At 46.2% G+C, this 18724-nt stretch overlaps 1 protein-coding gene across 2 annotated transcripts in view; it reads right to left on the minus strand.

Moving 5' to 3' along the window:
• Positions 1–1436: 1436 nt before the first annotated feature.
• The window catches only part of LOC115458978 (DIS3-like exonuclease 1), a gene marked incomplete at its 5' end in the record, with an annotated part of 62065 nt that continues 44777 nt past the window's right edge, over positions 1437–18724 (minus strand). Inside the window, 3 exon segments of one of the 2 annotated variants that reach the window (XM_030188839.1) lie at positions 1437–2276; positions 6249–6423; positions 7210–7355. In XM_030188839.1, coding sequence (XP_030044699.1) covers positions 1974–2276; positions 6249–6423; positions 7210–7355 — 624 coding nt within the window. 2 annotated transcript variants of the gene reach the window in all.

The following is an 18724-nucleotide window of genomic DNA, read 5'->3' on the forward strand; positions in this document are numbered from 1 at the left end:
GTAGGCGAGCACAACCCATCAGTCCAATCCTGGTCCGGTCCGGAGGGACGCTAAGGAAAGTGAATGTTATTGTATTCAGTAGAAAAGGAAATAGACTTCTGTTTTTATTTCTCCATGCTGAGATTCCCAGCTCAATTTTTGTCCACGTTTTTTGTTTCTAATTTGTGATCCCTTGTTCTGTAGTTGATGAGGGTCTTTCTTTCAGTATGATTGTAATGGTAGGTAGGAAGATTGGAGGGGAGGGCTTCTTTATTTTCTGCCCTTGGCCCTAGCACTACTGGATCCCCTCAAGCTCCATCAGCCGAGGACCTCCTCTGAAGGCAGCCAAAACTCTCTTCTACTAAGCTTGGCAGATGGCGGCAGCATCCTTGAGCCACTGACAACTAAGCATGCGTGGGGTGCCGGCATCAATGCTTCTGCCTGCTAAGCTTGGTAAGAGGGAGTTCTGGCTATTTTTGGATGAAGTCTTCAGCTGACAGAGCTTGGGGATCTTCATGAGCCAAAGTGTATTTTGAGTTGGGAGCAGGGGCATAGCCAGACCTCGGCTGGACGGGGGGAGGGCAGAGCCCGAGATGGGGGGGGGGGGGCACTGTTTAGCTGCCGCCCCCGCCCCAACCCCCCCTCTCCACCACTTTAGACCCCCCCCCCCCCTTGGACCACAACTGCAACCCCCCTCATCAGGTACCTTATTTGCTGGCGGGGGTCCCCAATCCCCGCCAGCCGAAGAGTCTTCTTCAGCACCTTCATTGTGGGATCATCTGTTTCTGACGCCTTACGTCCTGCACGGGGCTACATGCATGGTGCAGGACATAAGGCGTCAGAAACAGATGATCCCACAACGAAGGCGCCGGAGTTGACTGGCGCTGAAGAAAACTCTTCGGCTGGTGGGGTTTGGGGACCCCCGCCAGCAAACAAGGTACCTAATGCGGGGGTCAAATGTAGAGGGGGCCAGGACATAATCTGTGGGGGCCCATGCCCCCATGTAGCTACGCCCTGGTTGGGAGGGGTGGAGAATGTACAGCACTGCATATGTCTAGTAGTGCTATAGAAATGATAAGTAGTAGTAGTAGAATGTGGGGAGGAAGGGGTGGTCCCGAGAGAACAATTTTTGCCCACCCACTTTGGGCTCAGGCCCACCCAAAATTGGCTGTTTGGCTATGCCACTATTTTTTAGTATTAACAAACAGCAAATTCTGAGAAGTGTTTTACAACACATACAATTTGTACATTGACTCTTAATACAAAAAGTATTTATTGGAAAAAAAAAAAGAAAAGATTATTGGTCATAAAACTTTACACAGGTACAAAGTGAGGATAACACCGATGATCACAAGCTGCCTCTTTACATTCTATCTATAATTCCTCTGCTCCAGCTCTGACAGAAGTGAGACTAAGACAGGAAAGAAAGAAGTTCTGTCGGAGTGAGGGCAGGGGGTGTTCCTCTTTCTGTTGCAGGATTATACTCTCACTGCGGTTGGTGTCTGAATGAGGCAGGCCAGCCAAGCATCACCAGGCTGGAAGAAGAGCGGCGTTTAGAAGGGCTAACAAATTCATTTAAAAAAAAAAATGCATAAAAGTTTTGTTCTGTTCAACTGGATAATGTAATAAAAAAATACATAAAATGTTTTACAAAAAAACCCCAAAATAATTACAGCTGAAGTTAGGCAGCAGTCACAACATTCTCTGGCACCACCCAGTGGTTTCTGAGGAATAACATCTACCAAAATCAAGATGCAGCTTCTGTTACCGTGTACCCCGCAGAGTGCAAATAAGAAGCACCAGAGCTTTGCCACAATGTTAAAAAAATATCTTTCTTTCTCAGTACACACTGTCTTATACTGTAAGCAATATTTTGTCCAATAAGTAGCAAAAACTGAAGGCATGTTTTACTCACTATAACCCTGTTCAAAACCAATGAAGGCCAGGAGGCTTTTTTTAAAAAAACGTGACCTCTAAGTTCCCAAGCGCACACTTTAGCCAGCAGACACATCCAATAAAGCCAGGTTCCTGACTTCCTCCAGCAGCTGGTACAGACTCTGTCCCTGTGACTGGCAGTATTCCTGCAACTCTTCCCGCACTCCTTTCACTGCAGCTTCTTCCTGAGCCAGCTGTGCTTCCTCAGCTGAACGTGTCACTTCTTTCACCAGATCGGTTTTCAGAAGAGAGGAGCTCTGCTCCCAAAGCTCCGCTGTGGGGGCCTGGTATGGCTGGTTACGGATGATCTCTAGATGGATTCTGTCTGCGTGGCAGCGGGAAAATTGTACCGATATTCGTACCTGGGTAGGGAAATACACAAAATTGTTTTTGGTGTTTTCCAGTATAAGTTCAACTAATGACAAAGGTTTCACCCTTGAAAGAAAAAATAACTGATGCACAGTGGGGGTTAGTGACGTAGCTAGAACTGAATGCGCCCTGGGTAGAAAAATTCAAATAGGTCCCCTATAACACCGTCTCTCTCAAGGTACTGGGAACCAGGAGAGGAGAGACGAGTGAAACCTCTTCAAAGCTCAGGTAATCAAACCCTGCCAAAAACAAACACATTCCAGTTGAAGCAACGACTCTACCTATGGAAACTTCAAGCAGCAATATAGAGATGCACATTGCCCAAGCTGCCATATTTCAATTAATAAATGCAGAATAAAGTATTTTTTCTACCTTTGTTGCCTGACCATTTTATTTTTCCGTTTGTTTCTCTATTTTTCCTAACTCTCTTTCCTGGGGATCCTGCATATTTGACATTTCTTCTCTTCACGCCCACAATTCATCTTCCCTAGCTGCATCCCATCTCTCTCCTGTCCGTGTCCTTGCCGCCACCCTTCCCTCACGTTCAGGATCTGTCCTTATCCCTCCCCCTGTGTCTATCATCAACCCTCAGTGCCCCACCCTCCCCACACACAGATCTGGCATGCATTCTCCTTTCCTTGCTCCTTCCACAGGTCCAGTAACTTTCCCTCTACTTATCCTGCCCCACAGCCCTACAAAGTCAGAGTGGACCGCTGGTAGGGATGCAAAGACATCCTGCTTTGGCTGACTAGCCCCTTGGTCTTCCCGCTGCTGCACCCCACCTCCTCTGACACAACATCCTGTGGGCGGGATGCAGCAGCGGGAAAACTGAAGGAGAGATGAATCAGTGCATCTTTGCATCACTGCTGGTAGTCTTTGCAGGATTGTGGGGAGGGGTATCAGATATCATTCGGCAGCCCTGGGCATTTTGCCAAGCTTGTTCAATGGTAGCTACACCCCTGGTAGGGACAGTCCAAATTACTTAATGGCTAGCATAATAGTCTTCACCTCCTGTGATTTAGCAATCTTGTCACCCTCGCTGTGCCATGTGTAACCTTTGCTATGGTGCAGTGGCTCTCTATGGGGAACTATGAGCTTATTCTCCCTGTAAGTTTGGCTGAAGAAAAAATGGCTGCAAAGATCTGTGTCCGTTTTTATCTGTGGGAGCTTATTCCAGGGAAATTAACACCTATAATTTTGAAAATTCAGAACTACGCTTGTTCTCACTACCCCTGACCTAAGCCCACCTACAAAATACAACACCTAGAATTTTATTTGCACTGAGAGGGAAATTTTGAAAGAGCCCACTTCTGTGGATAAAGTATTTTACCCATGGAAATGGCTTTGAAAATTGAAAATTACTCTTCCCATTTTCTCTAACACGCTTCGAGAACAGTGACGCTCACATTCTCATCAAGAAGCTCAGAAGTTTTTCTCAATTTTCCTAAGGTATTGTTAGAGAAATCCAGTGTTTGCACAAGACTCTCCTTATGAGAACCAATAGCACTTTGCCATACAGGGACTCCTGCGGCAGGCCTGAACGGCCGAAACACGACCCGTGTCGAGTCCAGTTTTTTAAGAATAAACTCTTGCTGTGAACTTTTTTCTGAGTCCAGTAGAAGTTTGTTTGGCGTCATCCATCTTGTCACCTTCGCTGTGTTCTTTTCTATCATTTTCTCTATCAGAGATTCCTAAGTATGTGCTGATACTCCACAACCAGTCAGGTTTCCAGCACATCCACAATGAATATGTATAAGACAAATCCAGTGGCGTTCTTAGCCCCCCCGTAACAGCGCGACGCCCTCCCCCCCGGCGAAAGAACCCCCGATCCCCCGGCGAAAAAAACTCCCCCCCCGGGTGCAAGCCGTGCGCCTGCTGGCTCTTCGTTTTCATGCTCCCTCTGCCCCGGAACAGGAAGTAACCTGTTCCGGGGCAAAGGGAGCATGAAAACGAAGAGCCGACAGGCGCGCGGCACCCCCCCCCCAGCAGCGTGCACCCGGGGCGGACTGCCCCCCCCCCGGTACGCCACTGGACTAATCTATTTATCGCATGTATAATTAGGGCTGACCCTAGTAGGATGTGGTTCCTGGGGTGAATCACCCAAAGCAGGCACACTCTCCCACCACTCCAGATTGAAACTAAGAATGTATGTACATGTGCACCAAATCCTGGCCTACCTGTCTTCCCAAGGAAGTGATGTTACAATACTCCTGTCCCTACGGTCAGAATTGTGCGTATTCATTTCCTGACAACAGGAAGTGGAGAGTGTAGAACAGGATTAGGAAGCCCTGTTCTAAATGCATCTTTTATTGTATATATTTCACAGAAGTGTACCTTTACCTATGTATTGTGGAAGTTACTACCTCCTCAACAGTTTCCTCTAAACTGAGTGGGATTCCTCCACCTACAGTCTTGCCAGTGGGGGGCAATAGTGAGGGACCGGTGAGCTCTCCAGGAAACCTGCCTGCTTCTAGTGATTTAAAACATATTGAAGCACCACCCTTCACTGCTTATTTAAAAGGGAACAGTGCATTCAGGACCTCTATTCCAGAAAGGGCTACACAGAGGAAATTACAAAGTAATTAAATTCCTCAATGCCTATTTCAAAAGCTGCCACTATGCCTGCTTTGCAGTAAGATACAGAGTAGCAGTTGTTGAATCTCAGGATTTCTTAATGTTAAAATGTGAACAGAGTACTTTTAAAGTGCAGGTGACACCTCTACGTGCTTGAATTTGTTGCTGGTATCCTCTTGGATCTCTGAGAGTCATTTGTGGTGGTCCCCAGTATTTATTACAAAGCCCATCCGTCCTCTGTGTTCTTCTCGGGAGCTCTGCTGTGACGTGTTCCCTTTCTCATGCTGCCCCCCTCTCTGGGATACTGAGGCTTACAAGAGACTTTCATCTTTCTGAAAACGTGCACAAGCTGGCTAGTTGGAGCAGCTCTTTAGGAAAGGGATCTGGAAGAAGATCAGTCCGGCTCCCTGGCTTAGAATTTATCTTTATTTGCAATGGTGTTTAAATTGGTACTGTTCTCTGTGTATTGCCATAGTTTTTATAGTCCTGTCAGTATCAGTCATGTGATGAATGTCCTAGCCTCACATTTATGGCTCTGAACTGTGTGTGTGAACTTTATACACACCATTTTACGGACTTGATTAACAGGTTAAGAGACTGAGTTACCTCCAAAAGGGGGGGGGGGGGGGGGAGGGAGAGGGTGGGTAGTAGATTAACCAGGGAAGGGGAGAGGTGGGAGGGGGGAAGGGGATGGGAGGTAAGGAAGGTTAAGGGTTGGAAGATTAGTTGTTAGATGCAGAGACTTACAATGCTGTGAGTATGTTGCAAAACGTTGAATGTATGTATCTTCTGAAAAACTCAATAAAAATCATTTAAACATACACACCATTTTAGAAGAAGATTTATAAAATGACCCCCCACCACAGGAGTACCTGCTTCGGGTGATGTTCAAATGGCCATCTCCAATTTACTTATACTCACTGTCTCCTCTGGAAGGAAATGGAAATCGGTGGTGGGGGGATGGGGGATGGATATTTTTTTAAAAACTGGTGACTGCATTATTTAAAACAAGTGTCCATCTGGTTGAACAATACATTGGTTGTGGTTCAATATACGCTAAAGGTTCATGTTAAACTTCCTTGATAATAACTCTGTACAGATTTTCTTTTTCAATATTGGATACAGTCAATAAACATACTATATAACAGAAGGGGAGGGAGGGGGATGGGGGGAGGGGGGAAAATAAACATAAAAAATGTTGATGATAGACGTTTAAAATATTAATACAGATTTGAAATGTTGGCTAATCGGGTTTTAAAGATTGCTAGAATATTGTATCATTTATACATTCATCAATAAAAACATTATTAAACATAAAACAAGTGTCCATTTGCTCTGCTTTAGTCGATCTGACCCTTGACACACAGAAAAAAAGAGAGAGTTAAACTTACTGTCACGTGATCAAAAAGTGTGAAAGAGGAGGAGCTGCCATTGGAGGTGCTTGAGACGATTCGGTTTTGGAAGCGCTGAAGGGACCCTGGTCTCCATTCACAATGTCCATCGGGCAGGCACGTGATCACAGCACCCTCTTTGTTCCTCAGATATGCCGCACCCTTAATTCCATACCTGTGTCAGGTGCATGAGAAAACAAGGAAGACGCTAGAACAGTGCCAATTCTTCAAGGAATGAAAATACAGACATCAAGGCATACTCACAGACACAGACACCACACACTCTTCAAAGGAGAAAGTACTGGCCAGTCCTAGGACTCAAGCATGCAAATGTGAATCTTCAAATGTGAAGATGAAAAATACCAAACTACAAAGGACACCAGGCAACGCCCATATCATGGGCAGCTATACATAGCTATATATTAAACTAGTAAAAAAGCCCCGTTTCTGATGCAAATGAAACGGGGGCTAGCAAGGTTTTCTTTTCTCCTGTGTGCATGTGGGAGTGTGTGTGTCCCTGCCCTCTGCCCTCTCTCCCCTCCCCCCTCTGAGTCCTTCACTGTTACAGAGAGAGCGATTTGATTTCGTGCTTTGCTGTGTTTTCCTTCACTGTTTGTGTTACAGAGAGAGCGAGGGCGTTGCAGACACTCATGGGGAAACCGGATATCTCTCCCCCTTCACACTTCCTGCTGGAGGCTTCATAGAACGTTGGTGGTGCCTTTTATATAGAGAGATGTTTCCAACAGACTTTACGAAGTATCCCACATATATAGTGAAATAAACTGCCACTGCTACATATAAAAAAAAAAAAAACACGTGACATGAGGTGGGACTCTGTAAGGCACAGTGACACTTCAAATCAACAGATGGGGGGAGACCGTGCCTACACATAAACAGCAGCACACCATTCATTCAGTACAAATAACAGCACTTCATTCGTCCGGAAGGCAGAAAGATGTACCTGGGTAGAAAGAGCAGTGCACCGTTTGTCCGGAGAGAATAAATAATGGCGTCAGTCACGCAGCGCTCATCACTCTCAGGGTTCTTGTCTCTGAAATACATGCATTGGAAGAGCTCTGTAGACTGTTTCTGAGAATGCTGTGCAGCCTGAGGGAGAAACCATGCATGGTCAAGACATTCCTCTCACATTCACAGTATTTCAAATAGGAAACATAAATGTTACATAGTCCTATGAAGGAAAGCAGGGAGATTGGAGTGGGGGGGGAAGAGGGGAGCAGAGCTCAGGAGGGGACAGGGACAGAGGGGAACTCCTCTAGTGTTACAGTATAGAAGGGAGAAGACTGCAGAGCTCGGGGGGGGGGGGGGGGGGAGTTACTGGGGCAAAGGGGAACTTCTCTAGTGTTACAATATAGGAGGGAGAGGGGAGTAGAACCCAGGAAATGACAGGGACACATGGGAACCATGGAGGGAAAGGGGAGTAGAGCTTGAAAGGTGACGGGGGGACTCCTCTAGTGTTACAGTACAGGGAAGATGGGACTAGAGCCCAGGAGGTGACAGGGACACAGGGGAACACTTCTAGTTTTACAGGGGTGAAAGGAGTAGAGCACAGAAGGGTACAATGATGAAAAGTAATTCCTCAGAATTGCAGTAAAGGAAGGCAGGAGGAGCATGGAGAAATTAGGTCTTCCTGATCATTTTCTTTCTATTAGTTCTTCCCACTATTCCAGAACGTGTGGGTTAGTTGTGTCCATCAACCAGCAGGTGGAGAGAAAGAACTGAAAACTGAGCTGAGACATCTCTCTCTTGGCATCCAGTCTAGCTTCTCAGTATTTACGTAGATAAGCAGTAAGGAGAAACTCGAAATAAAACACAACTTTAAACAACTCGCTAACCTAACACTAACAACATAAGCAAACATGTGTGGACCTCTTTCATCTCTGGACAACTTGTAGAGAATAAGAGAGACGTAGGAAGCACCATGCAAGGAGACAGTCGTTCTGTGCCCGATCTGCAGAACGCCTCTGGAGGAAATCTCGCACCCATACCGACTTCATTCATTACAAATTCATGCTATCCTCCTTCCAGTCCTCCCTATTCCTTGCCAAACAGGACTATTACACCCAATTAACTAATTCCCTCAGCTCCAACCCTCTTCGTCTCTTCGCCACCCTTAACTCCCTCCTTAAAGTGCCCTCTGCTCCCACCCCCTCCCTCCTCAAACTCTGGCTGACTACTTCCGCGATAAGGTACAAAAGATCAACCTCGAAATTACTACCAAACCACCTCCTCCTCCTCACCCTCTAACCCACTCCCCTCAACCAACCAACTCAGGCCTCCTTTTCCTCTTTTTCTAATATCACCAAAAAAGAAACCACCCACCTTCTTTCCACCTCGAAATGCACCACCTGTTCTCCTCTGACCCCATCCCCACCAACTTACTTAACTCCATCTCTCATACTGTCACCCCCCCCCATCTGTCATATCCTTAACCTCTCTCTCTCCACTGCAACTGTCCCTGACACCTTCAAGCATGCTGTAGTCACACCACTCCTCAAAAAACCATCACTTGACCTTACCTGTCCCTCCAACTACCGCCCCATTTCCCTCCTACCCTTCCTCTCCAAGATACTCACAGCTGCTTCCTTGATTTTCTCTCCTCTCATGCCATCCTCAATCCGCTTCAATCCGGTTTTCGCCCTCTACACTCGACAGAAACGGCACTCACTAAAGTCTGTAATGACCTGTTCCTTGCCAAATCCAAAGGTCATTACTCCATCCTTATCCTCCTTGACCTATCTGCTGCATTTGATACTGTCAATCATAATTTACTCCTTGCCACACTATCTTCATTTGGGTTCCAGGGCTCTGTCCTCTCCTGGTTCTCCTCTTCTCTCTCCCACCGTACCTTCAGAATACATTCTCATAGATCTTCCTCCACTCCCATCCTGCTCTCTGTTGGAGTTCCTCAGGGATCTGTCCTTGGACCCCTTCTTTTTTCAATCTACACCTCTTCCCTGGGCTCACTGATCTTATCTCATGGCTTCCAATATCATCTCTATGCCGACGACACCCAGCTTTATCTCTCCACACCAGACATCAAAGTATCGGCCTGCATATCGGACATTGCTTACTCTTACTTCCACCTTCCAGGTGCTGGGACTGAACCAAGCTCCTACAAAAAGGACAGGTTTATTCTGACTCCTAAATCCCATACTCTTCTCAAATTGACTGGCATTAGGTGCTGGGACTGAACCAAGCTCCTACAAAAAGGACAGGTTTATTCTGACTCCTAAATCCCATACTCTTCTCAAATTGACTGGCATTAGGTGAGAAACCTACCTGATATTGTCTAAAATTTTTAAGGCTTGTTGCTTAATCAATTTAATTAGCACTGGGAAACCTCTCTTTGTCTTATTTTCTTTCTTTCTGTTCCTGCCAAACTCTGATAGAGGGGAGGGGCATTTTTACATAGCTGACACTGCTATAATTATTGGCAATATCTAGATTTATTTAAAAGGAAAGTTATTAATATCTTAGGGCAGTTTTAAAAAGTATAATAAATTGTAAAGTGCTGGATCAGACACTACCATTTTGGTCCATTCAACTAGAGAATTCCCTTGATAGCAGCACTTAAGCTGACCCATTGGGACTTATAATCCCACCCACCCCAGGGTTGTCCACTCATTTATAGACAAACCAAACCTTATTAACTTTACTCCACAGTCATACACAGGCAGTCTTGCAGGCAGATACTCCAACATAGTACACCTGTTCATACCCATTTCAACCAATCAGGATGACTTTTATTCTCTGCAATAATTGTGCTGCTTTGGTTTCAAGGCCAATCATCTGGAAACTTAAAGCTTGTCCTATCTGCCTTCAGCTATCTACTTTAAAACAAGAGCTATATAAAGTAATGCAAGAATTAGATGCAATTAAAGCAACTTATAGGAATTTGCAGAATCATAACTTCTCACCACTGCCTCAGAGAATAAAACCACAAAGGAACAGATGGCTCACAGTAGGCTCAGGCAGAATTCGTCATGTGACACAGAAGCATCCACCCGCACAAGTGTTGCCACTACAAAATTCTTTTGCTCCACTACAGCACTGTGATGTTCCTGAAACTAAAATTGAAGCAGAAAAAAAAGAAAAAGCAAAGAAGAGGGAACAAAAAGAGGAGAAGGTACCCAAAGACAAAAGACACTCACAAATCACTAAACCCAAAACACATACTAGGAAATGTAGTTGGAAAGCAATGACCACAAATGCTCACAGTCTAAGCAATAAAATTCATGACCTTCAAGCCCTGATGTTGGAGACTGACTTGGACATAGTTGCAGTCACAGAGACATGGCTCCATTGTTCCCATGAATGGGATGTAAACATAAGTACATAAGTAGTGCCATACTGGGAAAGACCAAAGGTCCATCTAGCCCAGCATCCTGTCACCGACAGTGGCCAATCCAGGTCAAGGGCACCTGGCACGCTCCCCAAACGTAAAAACATTCCACACAAGTTATACCTAAAAATGCGGAATTTTTCCAAGTCCATTTAATAGCGGTCTATGGACTTGTCCTTTAGGAATCTATCTAACCCCTTTTTAAACTCCGTCAAGCTAACCGCCCGTACCACGTTCTCCGGCAACGTATTCCAGAGTCTAATTACACGTTGGGTGAAGAAAAATACCAGGCTATAATCTTTTTAGGAAGGATAGAGAGGGACGTAAAGGTGGAGGAGTAGCTCTGTATGTGAGAGATGATATCGCAGCAACTGAAATGACAGGGAAGTGGGGAAAGGAAGAAGCAATATGGATCACCTTAAAAAGAGAGGATAGAACCTTGGTCCACGTGGGTGTTGTCTATAGACCCCCGACACAATTGGAAGAACTAGATAAAGATCTGATCGCTGATATTCAAAAGTTGGGGAAGAAAAGAGAGGTGCTGCTGTTGGGAGATTTTAATCTGCCGGATGTAGATTGGAAGGTTCCGTCTGCAAAATCGGAAAGAAGTAGAGAGATTGTGGATGCTTTCCAAAGTGCTCTGCTCAGACAAATGGTGAACGAACCCACGAGGGAGGGAGCCACGTTGGATCTGGTGCTCACGAATGGGGATAGTGTGTCAAATGTCCGAGTGGCTGCACACCTGGGAAACAGTGACCATCAAACGGTTTGTTTTGATGTAACAGCTCATGTGGATGGCGGCCACTCCAAACTCAAAGTCCTGGATTTCAAGCGAGCTGACTTTAACAAAATGGAAGAATACCTGAGGAAGGAGCTGATGGGCTGGGAGGACATAAGAGAAGTGGAAGGACAGTGGTCCAGGCTAAAAGAAGTAATAAACAGGGCCACAGACCTTTATGTAAGGAGAGTAAATAAAAGCAAGAGAAAAAGGAAACCGATATGGTTTTCAAAGCAAGTGGCTGAGAAAATAAAGGCTAAAGAGTTAGCGTTCCAGAAATACAAAAAATCTCAAGTAGAGGAACACGGGGAGGAATACCGGATGAAACTGAAAGAAGCCAAGAGAGAGGTACGTCTGGCGAAGGCGCAAGCGGAAGAACAAATGGCTAGAAATGTACGGAGGGGAGACAAAAACTTCTTCAGGTATATTAGTGAAAGGAGAAAGACTAAAAAGGGGATTGTGAGACTAAAAGATACAGCAAAACGCTATGTAGAAAATGATGAAGAAAAAGCCAATTTGCAAAATAGATACTTTTGTTCTGTTTTTACTGAAGAAAATCCTGGGGAAGGACCGAGAGGGACTGGCAAAAGTACACCTGAAAACGAAGTGGATAGAGCACCGTTCACGGAAGAGAGTGTATATGAACAACTTGGAAAGCTAAAGGTGGACAAAGCCATGGGGCCGGACAGGATCCACCCCAGAATACTGAGGGAGCTCAGAGAGGTTCTGGCGGGTCCTCTTAAAGATTTGTTTAATGAGGTCACGTGATGCTAGGCTAGGGGGAGGACGCCGCACGTAACAGCTCCGCGGCCCCTCGAACAACATCTACCCATAGCGGCATCCAAATCGGGGGGAAACCCTGAGAAACGGCAGGAAAGAAGCGGTAAACTCGCAAGAGCAAAACCCAGTAAAAAGCGCCGCGAAAACCGGGTCGGAATGACCACAAAAACGAGCCGCAAAGAAGGCACGAGGAGCCGCGTGGGGGAAGGCAAGATGGCCGACGCAGGCTCCTCGGGTGAAACGCCGAGTTCGCTTTGGGCAGCTGAGATCGCGGGAGAAGTTTCCAGCCTACTAGAAATCTCAGTAGAAAAAAAGCTGCAGCGGATTTCAGACCAAATTGAAAAACTAGATGGTAAATTGGAAGGACTGAAAACGGAGTTATCCAGCTTCCAGCAACGCTTATCTGACGTGGAAGACCAAGGTATACAGCGGGAAAATCAGCAGAAGGAAATGTTAAAGAAAATGGAGAACCTAGAGGCTAAAATTGAGGACTTGGAAAACCGCTCCCGTCGTAACAATCTAAGACTAGTGGGGCTGCCGGAGTCCATCAGGGAGGTGGACCTTCGGCAGTTCTTGGAGAAGTGGCTGCCCCAGGTGTTGGGCATGAAACAGACGGAGAGCGGTTTGAAGATAGAACGAGCACATCGAATCGGGCCGCCCAGACAAGGGAAGGACAGACCGAGAGTAGTGATCTGTAGGGTCCTAAATTATACCCACAAGCAGGAAATACTACATACATGGCGACAGAGAGGTAAAATTCAATATGAAGAATCAACAGTGCTGTGCTTTCAGGACTTTTCAGCTGCGGTGGCGGCACAGCGCAGACAATTCACAGAAGTCTGCAAGCAACTTTATGAGAAGAAAGAAAGTTTTGCATTGCTTTTTCCAGCAAAATTGCGCATACAGTTTGAAGGCAAACCCCACTTCTTTACATCCCCGGCGGAAGCGAAACAATTTGTGAAGAGAATGGAAGGCACCGGGAGAGAAGAGCATGCAACTCAAGGGGAAAATTGCTGAGAGGTATTGTACAATGCAGCACTGGACAGTAAAATTGAAGAGGCTGACTGCTGCAGCCGGGAGGTGAGCAGGACGAAGAAACATAGACTATTTACCCATGAAGAGAGAAAGTGGGGTATTAAATGTTATAATGTTCTATGATGTCGCAGGGTGAGGGGAGGGGCTTAGACGTGACCAGTTCTCGAGTGAGGACTCAATTTCAGTTTTTGGGAAGGGGGGGAGATGGGGGGGGGGGAGGGACTGGGTGGGATGGGAAGGGGGAGGGGACGAGGGATGGGAAATCTGAGAGTGAGCCTATATATCTTATATACTGGATGGTATTCACACTTTATTGCAATGCGTTCCTCCTCAGAGCAAAGTGGAACACGAGATATAGAGCAAGGTGCCTGAAACAAGGGGGCGAGAGAGGGCCACTCCCAGGGGCTGGGGGGGGTGTCCCCAGAATGAAAGTTAAAAGAACAAAATTTAAGTCATTCCTGCAGGAAAATGAGACCACTTAAATTAGTGTCTTGGAATGTGGGGGGGATATCCTCTCCCATTAAACGCACGAAGGTCTTACAAGCACTTAAGCGACATAAAGCAGACCTTGCGTTTTTGCAGGAGACGCACCTGACCTCGCAGGAACATAATAAATTTCAGAAGGGATGGGTAGAACATGTGGTGGGCTCCCCGGCGGCAGGCAAGAAAGGGGGAGTAGTGATCTTGATACGTAAAGGCTTGCAAACTCAGATTAAGCGGGTTAAACAAGGTTCAGAGGGGAGATATGTCCTGGTAGAAGTGGAATTAGGGAGCTTCAGGTATATTTTATGCAATGTGTATGCACCGAATGTGTATGACCGTAAGTTCCATCAAACCCTTATAGAGCTGCTGGGTCCCTATCAGGGGAGCAATGTGATTTTGGGAGGGGACTTCAATTTAGTATATGACGCTCAGATGGATAAGACGGGTCCCACAGCAAATAGTAGGGTACAGGGGGTGGGGGGTCTGCCCTTCCTCTGCTCCACATTGGACTTGATAGACGTGTGGAGAGTGTTACACCCAAGTATGAGGGACTACACACATCTGTCCAGGGCGCACCTCACACAGTCACGGATAGATTATTTCTTTATCTCTAGGAACCTATTCCCAAAGGTAACAACAGCAGAAATAGGGCCGAGTGAAGTATCAGACCACTCTATCATTTGGATACTGCTGGAGAGACCAGGGAAGAGGGAGGGAGGGGGCAGTTGGAGATTCCCTTTTGAGTTATTTTGGGACCCACACTTTAAGGCATATCTACATGAAAAATGGATGGAATATGCGGAATACAATAAACAACATCAGTGCCAGCCCAGTTTGTATTGGGAAACATCTAAGGCGGTGATACGGGGGGAAATCATTGCATATAGGGCCAGAGCTAAGAAAATGAGAGATAAGGAGATCATCAGACTGGAGAAAGAAGTTCGTTACCAGAGGGTTAGGTGTGGGGCACGCATGTCATCGGAGGAGAAGGGAGCACTACTAGCATCCCAAAAAGCGCTGAATGAATTACTGCACCAGAGGGCGGTAAAATCACACAAATATTACCAATACCAATATTTCATTCATGGCAATAAAGCTGGGGCATTATTAGGGAGACTGATACGGGGAAAACGGGGGTGTCAGGGTATTTTGGAAGTCAAGGACGAGGATGGCCGACCTCTCAGGGAATCAAAAGACATTGCAAATTGTTTCAAGAGGTATTATGAAAAATTATATAGGGAGCCCACAGAGATTATGCAAGATAGTACGCTTTATTTAAGCAATCAAGCCCTGCCACAGATATCAGAGTCTCAGAAAGAGTACCTAAACGGCCCCATAATGGAAGGCGAACTGATGCTGGCACTCCAGCAGAGCAAAATTCAAAAAGCACCAGGGCCAGATGGGTACACTATAGCCTACTACAAGTTAGTCCAGGAACAGGTGACACCACCATTGTTAAAACTCTATAATGAGATGGCAACCACTGGGGTAATGTCTGAAGCATTGAATGTAGCAAAAGTGATAGTGCTACCAAAGCCAGGGAAGGACAGCACAGAGGTAGGGTCATACAGGCCCATCTCCCTATTAAACTGTGATGTAAAAATTTACGCAAAAATCCTGGCTAATCGTCTGGCAAGGGTTCTGCCAGACTTGATCGCAGCCCCGCAGGTGGGATTTGTAAAAGGAAGATCGGTTGGGAGCAATGTCCGGGCACTCTTGGCATCCCTAGAGATTATGGAAAGGCAAAAAAGGCCTTCTATGCTGGTCAGCTTTGATGCAGAGAAGGCCTTTGATCGTGTCGTATGGAATTTTGTGTTTACACTAATGGAAAAAGTAGGGGTGGAAGGTCACTTTCGAATGGCAGTGGGGGCACTCTATTCAAACCCACAGGCATTCATGTGGATTAACGGGGAACAGTCGGCGCAGTTTAAGATTAGAAGAGGCACCCGACAAGGGTGCCCCCTGTCCCCGTTGCTGTTTGTGCTCGCCCTGGACCCATTGATTAGGGAAATCGTGTCTCACCCGGAGGTGGAGGGGGTAAGATGGGGATCTTCCATGTTTAAAGTGTCTGCATTTGCGGACGACATATTGGTACATATTACTCATCCCGGTCGATCGCTACGTGCCCTATTGGAACTGTTTCAGGAGTACGGTGACTTTGCAGGGTTTAAAATAAATTACTCTAAATCGGTGGCACTCACAGCTCATGAAAGTGTAAAGACAGAATGGGGAGCCGGATTCCCACTCAAGTGGGCTTCGGAATTTATTCCATACTTGGGAGTTAAGATTGCTATGAAAACCTCCCTGTTATACCACCTAAACTTCACTAACTTGCTAGATAAAATGAAAAGTAGACTAATTAGGTGGGGGGCGCTACCACTAACATTGCACGGGCGGATACATTTATTTCGCATGGTGGAATTTCCGAGGTGGCTATACACGCTCCAGGTACTCCCCTTGCGACTTAGATGCAGAGATCTAAAACAGATACACGGACACCTGAGGAGATTTGTGTGGAAGAATGCGAAACCAAAAATGCCACTGAATTTACTCATGGGTTCCTGGAAAGAGGGAGGTTTGGGCCTTCCAAATATTCGTAGATACAATCAGGCCTGCCTGTTGAGACATTTGGGGGACTGGTTGCTAGGTAGGCAAGACTATACACCACGTAGTATGGAGTATGATTTCTTTAAACCATTCCACCCGCACTACCTATTGCATGGGGATGGGAAAATGGTACCGGCCTATATTCGTCACAGTGTACTTCTGGGCCCTTTGAGGGAGGTGTGGAGAGATTTGAATAAGAAATGGGGCTTGGAGGCAGATATTTCGGATTTATTGCCGTTGCAGGATAACCCACAATTCGGCCCCGGTACAGAGAACAAAATATTTCATAGATGGGCGATGCTGGGGATCACGAGACTGGAGCATGTGCTAGACGCAGGAGGGAAGATCCTGTCCTTGGGTGCTTTGGGAGTAGGTATAAGTATGAACCACATATTTGCATACAATCAGCTAGCGCACTATGTTTGGTCCTTGGACCACAGTAAATTAGGGAGTGGTCACGGCAGGAAGCTTAGGGCCTTCTTTGGAAAGATTACAGGAGACAGGCTGACAGTTTCAAGTTTGCAAAGAGCTTTCGGGGAGCTGGAAGGAGAGAGAGACACGTCTGCTGTCTGTCAAAGATGGGCAGGAGATCTGGGGCAACCGCACTTAAAACTAGATTTTCGCAAACTGATAGCTCGTGTCCCTCAGATCTCAGTAAATGCGGGCTTACGGGAATGCCAATACAGAATCATGTACAGGGCATATATGACCAAAAACCAATTATTTAGGTTTGGGGGGGTCCCAGACCCGTTATGTCAGAAATGCGGGCAGGGGGAAGGCACGTTGGGGCACGCTCTCTGGACGTGCCACAAGACTCAAGCTTTCTGGAAGCAGATATTCCAATATCTTGAATCTCTGGTGCGCATGCGGATCCCATTCTCGCCCCAGGGAATATTACTGGACAAATATGAGGTATTCAGGCTTCATGGTAAGGGGACCCAGCAGCTCGTTCGCAAGGCAAGCCTGGTGGGGAAAAAGATCATAATGGGCGTCTGGACGAATGAGTCTCCACCAGACTTTTGGCATTGGAGGAACAAGCTCCACGATCTCCTCCTGATGGAACGTAGGGGAGTAGGGTCTTCCCCCAAGAGGCGAAAGGCATTTCTAGCTGTTTGGGAGCCTTATATACAATCACTGGCACCAAAAGCTCGCAGCTTAATATTCAACAAGCTCTGAGGGGAACTTAAAAGGCATATATGGGAGAGAGGAGGCACAAGGGGTCACATGAGGAGGGATGCAAGCCAAAATAAGTAAAACAGCAATTTTGGGCTCTCAGATGGGGGGGGGGGGGGGGGGGGGGGGGGGGGGGGGGGGGAGCAAGTTGAGGAGGAAGGTATACAACGGTTAGTGACTACAATAACGGGAGAAGTTATAGATGATATATTTCTGTTGTAAGCTGAGGGTGTAGTTCTGGTTTCTGTGATATGTAACGGTAACGGATATACACAAGAAGTTATGTGTTGTAAGAGGGAGGATGGGAGGGTGGGGGGAGAAACTAGAAAGTTTGATGGTAGATAAGTTACACTGTATAAGGAATTATACATATACTCCTTGTATTATAGATTTGTTTGTTGTCTGCAATAAGCACATAATTACGATCAATAAAATGTTGATATATAAACCAAAAGGAAGGGAGGGCGGGGGGAGGGGGGGTCGGGGATAAAAGAAGAAAATGATTTGATGTATGTGGACGGATTGCAAGCTGACTGTTGTAGTTGAAGGTTATTTGTTGGATATTATGTATACATGTTTTATATACTACATCAATAAACAGATTTAAATATATAAAAGATTTGTTTAATAAATCCTTGGAGACGGGAGAGGTTCCGAGGGATTGGAGAATGGCGGAGGTGGTCCCTCTTCACAAAAGTGGGGATAGGGAAGAAGCTGGAAACTACAGGCCGGTAAGCCTCACTTCGGTTATTGGAAAAGTAATGGAAGCCATGCTGAAGGAAAGGATAGTGAATTTCCTGGAAGCCAATAAGTTGCAAGATCCGAGACAACATGGTTTCACCAAAGGGAAGTCGTGCCAAACGAATCTCATTGAATTCTTTGACTGGGTGACGGGAGAATTAAATCAAGGACGTGCTATGGACGTCATCTACTTAGATTTCAGCAAGGCTTTTGACACGGTTCCCCACAGGAGGCTCTTGAATAAACTAGAAGGGCTGAAGATAGGACCCGAAGTGGTGAACTGGATTAGGAACTGGTTGACGGGCAGACGCCAGAGGGTGGTAGTGAATGGAGTTCACTCGGAGGAGGGAAAGGTGAGTAGTGGAGTGCCTCAGGGATCGGTGCTGGGGCCCATTCTGTTCAATATATTTGTGAGTGACATTGCCGAAGGGTTACAAGGTAAAGTTTGCCTTTTTGCGGATGACACCAAGATTTGCAACAGAGTGGACACCCCGGAGGGAGTGGAAAACATGAAAA

The sequence above is a fragment of the Microcaecilia unicolor genome, unplaced genomic scaffold, assembly GCF_901765095.1.
Source record: "Microcaecilia unicolor unplaced genomic scaffold, aMicUni1.1, whole genome shotgun sequence".
Lineage (NCBI taxonomy): Eukaryota > Metazoa > Chordata > Amphibia > Gymnophiona > Siphonopidae > Microcaecilia > Microcaecilia unicolor.